This window comes from Petaurus breviceps, unplaced genomic scaffold, assembly GCF_028583685.1.
Source record: "Petaurus breviceps papuanus isolate PSGF00001 unplaced genomic scaffold, PetGlider_PUasm1.0 90919, whole genome shotgun sequence".
Classification (NCBI taxonomy): Eukaryota; Metazoa; Chordata; class Mammalia; order Diprotodontia; family Petauridae; genus Petaurus; species Petaurus breviceps.
Genome location: NW_027187378.1, coordinates 23680553 through 23693565, shown reverse-complemented (window position 1 = coordinate 23693565; position 13013 = coordinate 23680553). Strand labels below are relative to the sequence as shown.

The 13013-nt window shown below is 42.7% G+C and overlaps 1 protein-coding gene across 2 annotated transcripts in view; it reads right to left on the bottom strand.

Moving 5' to 3' along the window:
• The window catches only part of MALL (mal, T cell differentiation protein like), a 52397-nt gene extending 40009 nt beyond the window's left edge, over positions 1-12388 (bottom strand). The window contains exon 1 of one of the 2 annotated variants that reach the window (XM_069075576.1): positions 12178-12388. In XM_069075576.1, coding sequence (XP_068931677.1) covers positions 12178-12285 — 108 coding nt within the window. In that variant the 5' untranslated portion in view covers positions 12286-12388. The remainder of the gene's footprint in view (positions 1-12177) is intronic. The other variant, XM_069075575.1, reaches the window with a different exon arrangement.
• Positions 12389-13013: the final 625 nt, after the last annotated feature.

Sequence of the window (13013 nt, the reverse complement as noted above, 5' to 3'; positions counted from 1 at the left end):
TCTATCTATCTATCTATCTATCTATCTATCTATCTATCTATCTATCTATCTTTACAGCTCTCATGCTACTTTATTTCTTTATAATTGAAAAAGCCCAGCAGAGCAGATTAATTTTAGCTTACAAGCATGAAATCCATGGAAATATCACCCACCTTTGGGTTAAACTCAAGGGCAAAGGTGACAGTCTAGGGACTTCCAAAGTAGAATTAAAGAAACAAACAGCCTGTTTATAGTGGGGGTTCCAGGAGCACTCGCCCTGGGCCTCGGGCATCTGGAGGAGTCCTGTTCAGACTGAGTTCTTGGCAGTTAGGTGATACTCCATCCCAAGGACCACCACCTGACTCTTTCCTGGCCTTTGCAGGGTGATGGAACCTTTGGCACTAAGTAACTGCTGAGGGACAGGCTTTTGGAAATCAAAAGTCAGGATCTGCTGGTGCTGAGGTCAGAGTTGGGAGAGCTGGTTCAGGTTTTTTGAAAGAATTCACTTAGAACTTCTCTTTAGCCAATGGGCTAAATTGACGCAAAATTTTATTGACACAAAAGCATAAGGGCCTGAGATTTAGCAAGGAGCTAAAAAAAGGCACTGATATAGGAAAAGGACCAGACATATACACAGAAAGCTATACAGATGGTGATGTAAGTTTTAGGGTTTCTAATGGGGGTTGGAGATTTAGGGACAGGATGAAGAAGATGGATGACACAATATAAAAGAGATAGGAAATTTTATGACCCAGGATGGAGAGGAGACAAGGAATTTTTATGGTCCCTAATAAGGGGGATGTTTACTTAGGGTGCTCTCAGACTCAGGAGGGCCTTCCAAGGTACTGAAAAAAGCAACCCTTAATATTAACCCTTAGAGCACCTTTGTATCCCTGTCATGGGGCTCTGACAAGCATATGCTTGAGTACTTCCAGAGAGGATGAGACTCTGCTTCCTGGGTTTCTATCAAGTCCAGAGAGTGCTTAATCATATCATCTATAATTTGAGGCCTTCCCATCTACCATGCTCCTTTTACATATGAGGAAACTGAGGCAAACAGGGTTAAGTGACTTGCCCATCCCAAGTGTCTTTGACTAGATTTGAACTCAGGCCTTCCTGAATCAAGGCCTGGCACTCTATCCAGCAGCACCAAGCTGCCACCTAGCTTTGTGACTAGAGAGGATTCAATGGGTGGTATATCTGGAAATTTCTGCATTATAAAAACAAAAGGCAGCAGAGACTTTTAAATAAGTTGATTTAAGAATTTTGTGTAATTTTGAGTTTGTTCAACTCATTACACATTCATTATCCCTTTGCCATATGCCTGGCACTGTGTTAGGCACTGAGGACACCAAGGCAAAAATGAAACTGCCCCTGCCATCAAGGAATCTAGTGGGGCAAACAGTAAATACACACATTAATATATACAAAATAGACATAAGTAATTTGTGAGAAAGAGAACAAGGAGGGAATGGGGATCAGGAAAAGTTTCATGTAAGAGGTGGCATTTGGGCTGTACCATGAAGGAAGTTAGGGATTCTGGGAGGGAGGACAGAGCAAGGACATCCTAGGAGAAAATGACTAGTTAGGATTTGATCAGGGAGATGTAAAAAAATGAAGTGTTAGTGAGGCCTGGAAGAGACATGCAAGCTCCCCTAAGGAAGAAGATTCTTAACCTGGGATTCATGAACCTCTGAGGGATCTGTGGATAGATTTCAAAGGGCCAGTGAATTTGGATGGGAAAATTAATTCGTTTCCTTTACAATTCTATGTATTTTATTTTATATATTTAAAAACCCTATTCTAAGTGATGCTTAAGCTTCACCACAATTCCAAGTAATACAAACAAGGTTAAAAACCTCTGCCCTGGGATATCTTATTTTATCACCAAGAATAGCAAGAGAAGTGGGAGCAAGGGGTGAGGAGAAGAGGAGAGGGCCTTTACCTACCCCTTAGTAGGGAACCTGAGAAGAAGAATAGAAAGAAGAATTGAAATTTTCCCAGGCCTAACAGTAGATCAAAGTTCCAGTTTATGGGCACACCCTGGGATCATCTTGCCCACTGTTTCTTAGCAAATTTTAATCTCCGGTCAAAATTTTTTCTTCTCCCTATCCCCCTTGCCTTCAAGTACCTTTGCATTCTAACACATGTGGCAGGCTAGCCCCAGGGAGCCAGCAGGACACACCTGCAGGATAGGTAAGCCATTACATCTTAGTTCCATCCTGTAGTACTTTCACTAGATACTAGCTCAATCAGGTACATGGACAGGGGCAGGAAGCTCAGGAGGCCCTCACCCATGCCTTTTATTTGTTCTGGAAAAAGTGCTACAAAGGAGCAAGTTTACTTTTTCCTCTGTACTTGGTTCTCTAGCTTGTTCCCAGAGAATATTTTCATTAGGAAGCTCCCTTCTGGTCCCTTGGTAGGATTTGTAGATGAGAGGAAATTCTCATGTTGGAGACATTGCAGTACATTGGGAAGAATTCTGGAGTCAGAGGACTCTGGTGCTTGCTACTTGTATAACCTGGGGGCAAGTCACTTAACTTTCTGGAGCCTCAGTTTCCTCATCTGTTAAATGAGGGGATTGGACTAGATGGCCTCAGATTCCTTCTGGTTCTCAACTTATGATCCGATCAGAAAAGTCAACTGTGAATCGATTGAAGGAACTGGGACAAGCATGGGCTGGAGATTTGGGGCTGAAGGTTCAGCTCTGCCTCTCACTAGCTGCGTGATGTTGAGGGAGCAACTTAATGTCTCTCTCTGGACTGCAATTTCCTTCCTCAGCGGAAAAAAGATGAGGAAGATTTACCAAGTGATCTCTAAGGTCTTTTCCTGTTCTAAAATTCTATTCCAAATGGGTTTTCCACCTGGAAGCCTTAGTGTGGCTGATACAGCTTGTCTGGAATGCACCTAGAGACAATGTAAGGAAACAGTACCCCAGAATGCTTCACAATAAAAAAAAAGTGTGACTCATTTCTGTAGAGCCATTCATGTAAATGGGCTATGACCAGGATAAATCCCTCTGGCCAGAAACTTGTTGAATCAACACCAATGGACAGATCTGGCATAGGCTAGGGAGGAAGTTCCTCTAGCCTGTGACAAGCTCCTGAAGCCAAATGGCTCTGAGATAAAATACAGACTCCTCAGCCTGTATTTCAAGACCTCCACCTACCTTTCCAGTCTTATATCGTGTTACTCCCCATCCCCCCAAACGTACTCTCCATTCCAATCACACTTTTCCTTATCTATAGCATTCATTTTCTGCCTGCACACCTTTGAGCAGCTTGGTCCCCCTAAGCCTGAGATTCACTCCTGCCTCACCTCCACCTTGAGGAGGCCCTAGCTCCCTTCTAAGTAAAACTCAGATCTGACTTACTCCTCGGTCTTCGTATACACTTTGAATTGTCATCTCTGCACATACAGCTCCACCAATAGACTGTATGTTCCTGAGGGCAGGCACTGCTTCATTTTTGACTTGGTATCTCTAGTGCCTAGGACAGTGCTTTAATGCCAACTTGTCAGATTCTTTAAGGTACAGAGCAATCAATTTGGAAATATTTCTCTCTCCCATATATCAGGTTAGCCCCTGAGATGTTTTTGCTGGGAGAGATGGTCAATGTGATAAACTTTTGGTTTCCACTAAAAGTCTATCTGGGCAGGTAGGTGGTGTAGTGGATAGAACACTGGGTTAAAAATCAGGAAGACTTGGGGCGGCCAGGTAGCACAGCGAATAAGAGCACCGGCCCCAGTGTCGGGATGACCTGGGGATCAAATCCAGGCTCAGACACTTAGCACCCACCCAGAAATACCTGGCCGTGACACCTGGCCATGTAACCTTGAGCAAGTTACTTAACCCTAATTGCTTTAAAAAAAAAAAATCAGGGGGCGGCCAGGTAGCACAGCGAGTAAGAGCACCAGCTCCAGTGTTGAGAACACCTGGAGATCGAATCCCAGGCTCAGACACTTAGCACCCACCCAGAAACACCTGGCCATGTAACCTTGAGCAAGTTACTTAACCCCAATTGCTTAGGGGCGGCCAGGTGGCTCAGCGAGTAAGAGCATCGGCTCCAGTGTCGGGATGACCTGGATCAAATCCGGGCTCAGATACTCAGCGCCACACCCAGAAATAATAACTGGCCGTGTAACCTTGAGCAAGTTACTTAACATCAATTGCTTTAAAAAAAAAAATCAGGAAGACTCATCTTTGTGAGTTCAAATCTTGGCCTCCAATACTTAATAGCTGTGTGACGCTGGGCAAGTCACTTAACCCTGTTTACCTCAGTTTTCTCATCTGTAAAATGAGTACCTTGCCAAGAAAACCTCAAATGGAGTCATGAAGAGTCAGACAGGACTGAAATGATTGAACAACAATAGTGTATCTGGACTTGAATCATTTGACAGTAATTTTTTCCTGAAAATCTAGCCCACAAGTAAGGGAGTTTTTATTAAATGGTCAGGACAGTGACCCACATATAAACACATCAGCCAAAGGCAGCATATGTCAAAAAATGTAAAATTGATTTTTCTTTTTTTGGGGGGATATTTAAGAGGAAGCAAATGAAACATACTTCTGTGTCTTGACAAATCTGTAATTGTGCTCTTGTTGCTGGCTGAACACCTCCCCCTCAACCTCCCAACCTTTCCAAGCCTTAGATTGTTTTCTTGAGTTGTTACAGTCAAAAATGTTCATCAGCTGGTGATGAGCCTTTTCACGTCTGAGGAGGCTGGTCCCAGACAACAGACACACCAGCTATTAATGAGCTGGCTCTACAAAGGTTTCCTGTGGTGCTCTCCATGAGGCACTGGAGGAAGATTTGAGTGGAGAAAATTAAAGAACAAAACACACAAAATATTTTCCATTTTTACAGTATGGTTGGTTGATAGCCACACTTCAGAGGTCATATATACCTAATGCTTAAGTTAGGGGAAGGAAAGAGGTGGGATGCCATGAACCTGCCACAATCATTCTACCCTCAAGAGCTGCCCAGAATAAATTTAATTTTTCTTCCAGATCACAGTCTTTCAGGTATTTGAAGGCTGCTTCATGTCTTACTTCTACCCAGTCATGTCTTCTCCTCAATAAACAGGATTATTTAATCCTGTTTAATTTAATTTACTGGATTAATTAATTAAATTTAGTTTAATACTTAAATAATTTCTTTAACTGAACATTAAATCCAGTCCCTTCATTGCCTGGCTTACCCTTCTCTGGCCACACTCTAATATATTAATGGTCCTCTTAAAATGTAGCCCCTAGAATTGAACAAAGTATTCTATGATTTGATCAGTATTAGAATGTAGTCAATTATCTCTTGTGATGCAGGCTTATATTAATGTAGCCTAAGATTGTATTAATTTTTTTTGATAACTTCATCCTATCCCTGGCTCATATTGAACTTGTGGTAAACTAAGACCCTCAGATCTTCTGGTTAGTTGAGTCTCTACCTTCTTATACTTATCAATTGATTTTTAAAAGCATTTCTCTGAACTTCAGGAGGCAGCTAGGTGGCACAATGAGTGAATAGAGAGCTGGATCTGAAGTCAGAGAGACCTGCATTCAAATCCTGACTGACACTTATTAGCTATGTGACCATGAGCAAGTCACTTAACTTCAGTATGCCTCAGTTTCTTCAACTGTAAAATGGGGATAATAGTAGCACTTACCTTCCCAGGGTTATTGTGAAGATCAGATCGGATAACTTATGTAAATTGCTTTGCAAACTTTAGAAAGGCTAGTTGTTCTTTCCAGTATCTTGGCACTGCTGCTACTTCCCATGATTTTTCAAATATCAATGACACTGATTGAGATAGGCAGACCTCGGGAGAGAGTCCCAGAAATGCCAAGCACATGGCAAAGTTGAACTTTAGATATTAGCTCGTCACTCACCAGATCCTTACTGGTATTTTCCATTCTGGGACCTTCTGACAACTTGCCAACAAGGTATTGGGCTCACATAAAGGGTGGCACACAAGATTTCCTGCTCAATGGCCTTCCCAGTGCCATTGGCCAATACCAACAGAACACAGAGTACACACAACACACATTCGCAGGCGAAGGTACTTGTAGGTCCAGACTACTTCAATCATATTATCTCAGCAGAAAGGGCTTATGGTATAATGAATACCAATAGACCAATGGAGATTCACGCTTGGAGTCAAGAGAGACCAAAGTTCAAATCCTGCCTCTTATACTTACTACCTCTGTGACAATAAGCAGGTCACTTAACGTGTCTAAGCCTCAGTTTCCTCATCTATAAGGTAGAGATAACAATACTACTTATGGGGTACTTTTGAACACCAAAGGGGATAACATATGTAAAGTGCTTTGTAAGATTGAAAGCATTATGTATCTGTTATTATTGTTATTATTATTAATTACTATTGTTATCCTGCATCTTCCTTTTCTCTTCTCTTTCGCACTCCATTTCCCATGACAGAATTGGGGGTAAGGGTGGTGGGAGGGTTAAGCAGCTAACATCAGGGATGTTGGCTTCATCAGTGTTTGAATATACTGATTATTTGCGGCCGCCTCCAAAACTCCTTTTGCAGTTGGAGCTAAAACCAACTTACCTTCTCCCACCCCCATGTCTAATCTGTTCTCCTTTCCTTGTTGTCCTAACAGTGAGTCTGGAAATCACTTATGCAAGTTCTTTCCATATACTGGGATGGAATTTATTAGGAACTGAAGACTTGGTCTCATCTAAAGCACTCTACGTACCGTCTTTCCTATTTCCTTACCTACTTTGGCCTTACACTCCCTCTTAAACATATTTTCTCTCTTCCCCCCCTAGAGCCTCTAACCCATAGCTTGAAAATCATACTTCTTGAGGGAGAAGATGGAAGAAAAGTGGAGGCTCTATATATCATCATACACATCTGGGTAGTATGGTGGACAGGCTGGACCTGGAATCAGGAAGTCCTGAGTTCAAATCTAGCTTCAGACACTTACTAGTTGTGTGACCCTGGGCCAGTCACTCGACGTCTGATTGCTTCAGTTACTTAGCTGGAAAATGGGGTTTATAGTAGCACCTACCTCACAGAATTGTTGTGAGGATCAAATGAAAAAATATTTGTAAAGCACTTAGCACAGAGCCTGGCACGTGGTAGATGCTTGTTCCTGCCTCCCTATCAATCAGCTATTGGTACTGCATCACATGTCCTAAGGCACCCACCTGCCCTTGCTCTGAACTCAGTCGTCCTTGGTATTTTTTAAAATAGAGTCTTATTTTTCCCCCACTTACATGTCAAGACTATCTTTAGCATTCATTTCTACAAAATTTGTCCATAGGTGTTCTGACATTGTCCTCTTCTAAGTTTATGTCTTGATCTTCTGTCATCATAATTTTCTATGGTCAGATTTTTTTTTTGCTCATCTTTTTTAGCCTTCTTCCTTTCTTTGAAATTTGAGCTCTGCTTCTGGTGTAGAAGGGGCACTGTCTCAGGCTTCTTGTGCCAGTGGCTGCATACCCTGGCTGTTCCCTGGTGCCGCACTGATGTTGCCCTGAGGCCCACGGGGGACCCTCATGTCTGGTGTTGGACTGAGGGGGTGGGGTGGGGGATGGCTATCACTGTTGGAAGGTGCAGGGGTCTGGCAGCTCCCCTGGTGCTGAGCTGGAGTCCTAGTGCTGGTGTCTGGAGTGTGCTGAGGCAAGCGGGGTGTTTCTGCGTTTCCCTGTGGCTATACTGAAGCAGGCGGTCTGGCTAGTGGAAGGATGCCTGTGCTGAAACTTGGGGAGGGGATCCTAGTGTTGGCATCTGCCCGCTCCACCGCACTGGGGCTCAGGATCTCCCACTGGTTTGCTGAGGTGGTGCTTGCTGCTGGTTTACTGGAGGACTTCCTGTTCTGGACCACGCTCCCCTTTTACCTAAGTGAGATGGACCTTTCTTGCCAATCTTCCAAGTTTCTTGGGCTAAAAGATTGTTTCACCCTGTCTTTGTCCTGTTCCAGGATTTGTTTTGGGGTGCTATTTTATAGTTGTTTGGAGGTGAATATGGGGGAGCTAAGGTGATTTCCTGCTTACTCTACCCTCTTGGCTCCCAGAACTGTCCTTAGCATTTTTGACAGCCTTCAGCATCTTCTGAACTGTTGGCCTTCCTGATAACGATTCTCTCTGGTTCGTTAGCAGCCCTTGCTGTATACCCCTCCTTCTATCTGTTGTATTCACTCTAGACTCTCAGTGGCTAGGTCACTGAAGGTCACAGAGCTGGAAGGTATCTTAGGGACCATCAAATCTACCCTGCCCCCATATTTTATAGATGAAGAAATTGAAGCACAGAGAGAGACTTGCCTAGGGTTAGTCTATCAACTAGTCTATCAACGAGCATTTAATAAGTCTTGACCACATGCAAGACACTGTTCTAAACACTGGAAATAAAAAAGAAAGGGAAAAACAAAAACAAAAAACCCAGTCCCTGCCTTCAACAAGCCGGACATTCTAATGGAGGAGAAAACATGCAAACAGCTCAGTCCATATACAATCTGTATGTCTTCCTACCTGCCCTCGGGAAGCCTTACAGCTACCTCCCTTGCTCTAGGAAGGAGTGTTCCAGGTACTCCAGGACTTGGATTCCATTGACCAAAGGTATTTGCATCCACCCTGCTCTCCTTCCCCTGGCCTCACATCCCAGTTTCAGGTCTGCTTTGTGTATTCATAGTCTTGTGTGTCCATCCAGAGAAGAACAGTCCTCTGGCCTGATTCTGTGATTCTGAAGGCCCCTGTAGAATGTCTGCCTGGATTTCTGGTCCCAGACTTCACAGGCCTGGCTAGTCCTGCTACCTCCTTCAAAGACCTGGTCACTGCAGTTATTATAATGTCCAGATAGTCGCACATCTTTCACAATGAAGCTCAGCGATCTTAGCATTTCTCATTGTCTGACTTTTGTAATATAGGAATCAAAGGCAGTGCTGTTACAGTAGGGAAAAAAACCAGGCAAACTCATTCAACTTGGAGTCAGAAGATCTGAGTTGAAACCCCAACTCTCAGACTTATAAACTGGATGACCCTGAATAAGTCATAATACTTAGCCTCAACTTTCTTTTCTATAAAATGGAAGAGTAATTACTTGCACCACTTAACTAGTTGTTGAGAGGGAGAAACCTACTTTTATGCTATCTACACACAAGCTATTATTGCCATTCTGATAATCAGATGAAGGTTGCTTTTGATCTTTAAACTAATAGAACAATAGATTTAATGCCGCAAGGGACTTTCAAAGTGATTTAATCCGACCTCTTGCTGCCTCTAAGGTGCATCGAATAGAGCACTGCGGTCTAGTGTTAGGAAGACCTGAGTGCAAATTTGACCTCAGACCTTTTCTAGCTGTGTGACTCTGGACAAGTCGCCCAACTTCTGCCTGCCTCAGTTTCCTCAACTATAAAATGGGGATCATAACAGCACCCAATCTCCCAGGGTTGTTGTTGTGAGAACCAAATGAGATATTTGTAAAGCACTTAGCATAGTGCCTGGTACATAGGAGGTCCTTAATAAATTATTATTTCCTTCCTCCTCTTTTCTTTTAAACATGAAAAAATTGAGGCCCAGGGAGATTAAGTGATTTGCCAAAAGTCACACAGTTGAATGAGTTTCAGAATCATGATTTGACTGTTCTCTGACCTCAGAGTTACTATTCATTCCATCATACTATGCTGTCTCTTTATTGTATCATAAACTCATTTTACATCATAAACTCAAATATATATTAGTCTATTATACAGCTAATGAAGATTCATTTATAACCCTCAAATCCCGAAATGATCCTGGCCTTTATTCTTTTGGAGTTCTTATTATATATTCTGTCCTTGAACATTGTTAGCTGTCATTACTATTATTTCTGTAAGAATTATCATTTCCTATCCACATCAGTCTCAGTTCCCTATTCACCTTTATCTCACATCAGGTGCAATCCTCTTGGATTGTGTCACAGCCTTGTGTCATAGGGCACAGTTGTGCTTACTCACGGAACTTCAAAGTCTCAAAGGTAAGGCAATGAATGCATCATCATTGTTGTAAATACAGAACTCAAAGAGCATTTGAAATGTCACTCTGTGTGGAAAGTCACCTGAGATTACTTCATCCCAGAGTGGAGGACCTCATGGAGACACTTTGGGTGGGGCTTCATGAGTTTGCCCCTTGCACCTTGAGAAATAACTATTCATGGCTCCCTTCTTTGTATAGATTCTCTACAGGTGCTACTCAGGTCCTTGACAACTTCCTAAGCCTCTTGCTCAACTGGGACAAAGGAAAGTATGAAAGTGAAAAGCCCTGGTTGGATTCAATGGAACTATGTATGTGTTACTGTTTTCTCCTCCTTTATCTAGGGCAGCTAGGTGGTGCAATGAATAGAGTGTCAGTTCTGGAGTCAGGAAGACCTGAGTCCAAATTTGGCCTCAGACACTTACTAGCTGTGTGACCCTGGACAAGTCAATTAACCCAGCTTCCTTAGTTTCCTCATCTATAAAATGAACTGAAGAAGGAAATGGCAAACCACTCTAGTATCTCTGTCAAGAAAACCCCCAAATGGGGTCATGAAGAGTCAGACACTACTGAACAACAACAAATTTGGGATAGAAATGCCCAGTTTTGGGTGGCTAGGTGGCACAGTGAACAGAGCACCAGCCCTGGAATCAGAAGGACCTGAATTCAAATCTGGCCTCAGACACTTAACACTTACTAGCCATGTGACCTTGGGCAAGTCACTTAACCCCAATTGCCCTCCAAAAAGCAAAAAAAAAAAAAAACAGTTTTAGGAAAAGGGAAAAGCTTCCCACTCAGCCAACCAGTTTCCCAAGGCTTGAGTCTCAAGTAATTGTTTACATCACAATCGGGTTTACAGTGGGTTGGAATTTGTCCAGTTTGGCAGGCATCTTATATTCCAGAAACAGAAGACATGCCAACTGATAGAACATGTCCTCTCTCATAGCCCCCTCTCTTCCTAATTTTAATATGGGTTGTCCTAGCCACTGTCCGCACCGAGGAATAAGCATAGGAGACAATTCTCGAATGGCATGGGTTCACATATGATGTTTTTGCTGCTGTTATAGAGTTTTTTTTTTTAAATGACCAGCATTGTCAGCTTACTCTGTTGCATGAAATATACATAAGTCAAAGTTCAAAGTCAGATAACAATAACAGAGAGGAAAAGGGAAGAGTTACTAATAAAGAAAAAGCATACGTTTTCAACATGGGAAGAAAGGACTTTTTTAACCCTCTTTGTGCACCTGATCCACCAAAAGGTCATAGATTTAAAGCTGGAAGAGGCCTTAGAAGTCAGCTAGTCCAACCTTCATTTTGCAGATGAGGAAACTAAGGCCCAGTGTCTTGACTCAGTGTCACACAGGGCAACAGAAACAGTATTCACCACAGATCCTCTGATCCCATAGCCACCATTTTTTTTCTCTCTCTCCTCCTCCCTCCCTGCCACCCACCCCATGCCTTGCTTCTTACCCTCCTCCCAGGAAAAAAAGTGTAATAGTGATCCAGATTGATAGAATCTAGTAGGCAGAATGTTATCATGGAAAAAAGCACCAGAAGTTCAAATCTGTTCTCCTGCTTACTACTTATATGATCTTGAGCAAGTGACTCAACCTCTCCGAGCCTCAGTTTCCTCATTGGTAAAATTAGATTAGATTAGATGACTTCCGAGGTCCCTACCAGCTCTGAATCTATGATCCCACAAATAGCTCCCTGAAGGGGAAAAGAAATGACATAAATATAAAGCCTTGGGTCAAACGCCTTAACCATGATCCTGGTTATTTTAGTGACCAGTAATGAGTTGTAAAAATCCAGACTGCTGAGTAATACAGTGCTTAGCATTCATCACTCACTGGCTTTGCCTTTAAAAGTCCACATATCCAACACTGCTGGAACTGGGGCATGAAATTCATATTCACAAAATCTATTTTGTGGTGCCTTTTGTTTTAGTTTTAAGCTGATTCCTATGAGACATATACACATCAGGCTTCTGGGCAGAGTTAAACTGAGGAAGAGACCAGCTTCCTGATTAAGAGATAAAATAACAGCAATTCAAAAAAACTGATATGGTTTCCCTGAATACTGTAATATTTTCTCACTCAGTCATTGCTCAAAATCCCACCGTCTCATGGATTGTCTCTTCTCTCTCTTTCTCCCCTGCTCTCTGACCTCTCTCAGCTGTTCCTTGTCTTCACTGGGCTGTGGAGGAAAGGAAACTCTAGAGACTTACCAGTTCTGGAATGAAGAAAGCATACGGGATTGTTAGAAAAAAGGCTAATCCTGTGGGCACTTCAGGAGCTGCATAGGTGGTGGGTGGAGGGAAATCTTTAGATGCCATCCCCTTTCTGTTTTCAGGGGCCTCTTTCGCAGCTCACCTAGACCCGATTATCTGTGAAGCAATTCTGCCTGGCACGCACTACTTCAAATATTATACCCTGACACACCCATTGACTGAGACGTAGGCTAAAAAAAAAAAAAAACGATTTCCAGCCTAGCAGGTCCTTCCACTCATTTCAGCCAAAAGAATCATCAATGAAACTGTGGGGTATTGAAATGGGACTTAAAATTAGATGGGCCCTCTCCTAGGCTCAGACACAGCCATGTAGAATATTAGGGCAGGATGTTAGGACCTTTGGTGAAGGCAGTGGGGTGGAGAGGAAGGAACTGTGTGACTCTGGACAAGTCATTTGCCTTCTGGCTAACCCTTTCTGAGCCTGAGTTTCCTCATCAATGAATGAGGGTTGGACAATGTAAATGAATGATAACAAAAAGCATTTATTAAGCACCTACTCTGGACAAAGAACTGGGAATGTAAGTACAGAAAAGCAAGGCTGTCTTTGTGGGGCTTTCTGGGAATTCACAATCTAACAGGAGGAGACAATGCATAGAGGTGCTTTCAGCTGCCAGCTCAGACTAAATGCCTGAAATGATCCCTTTTAGCTCTAAAAATCTGATGTAGATACTATATCATCCAAAATGACTCATTTCACATAAGAGAAAGCAGAGAGAAGTCAGAATGTTTATCCCAATTCCACGCAGCACGTTAGTGGTAGACCCATAATGGTT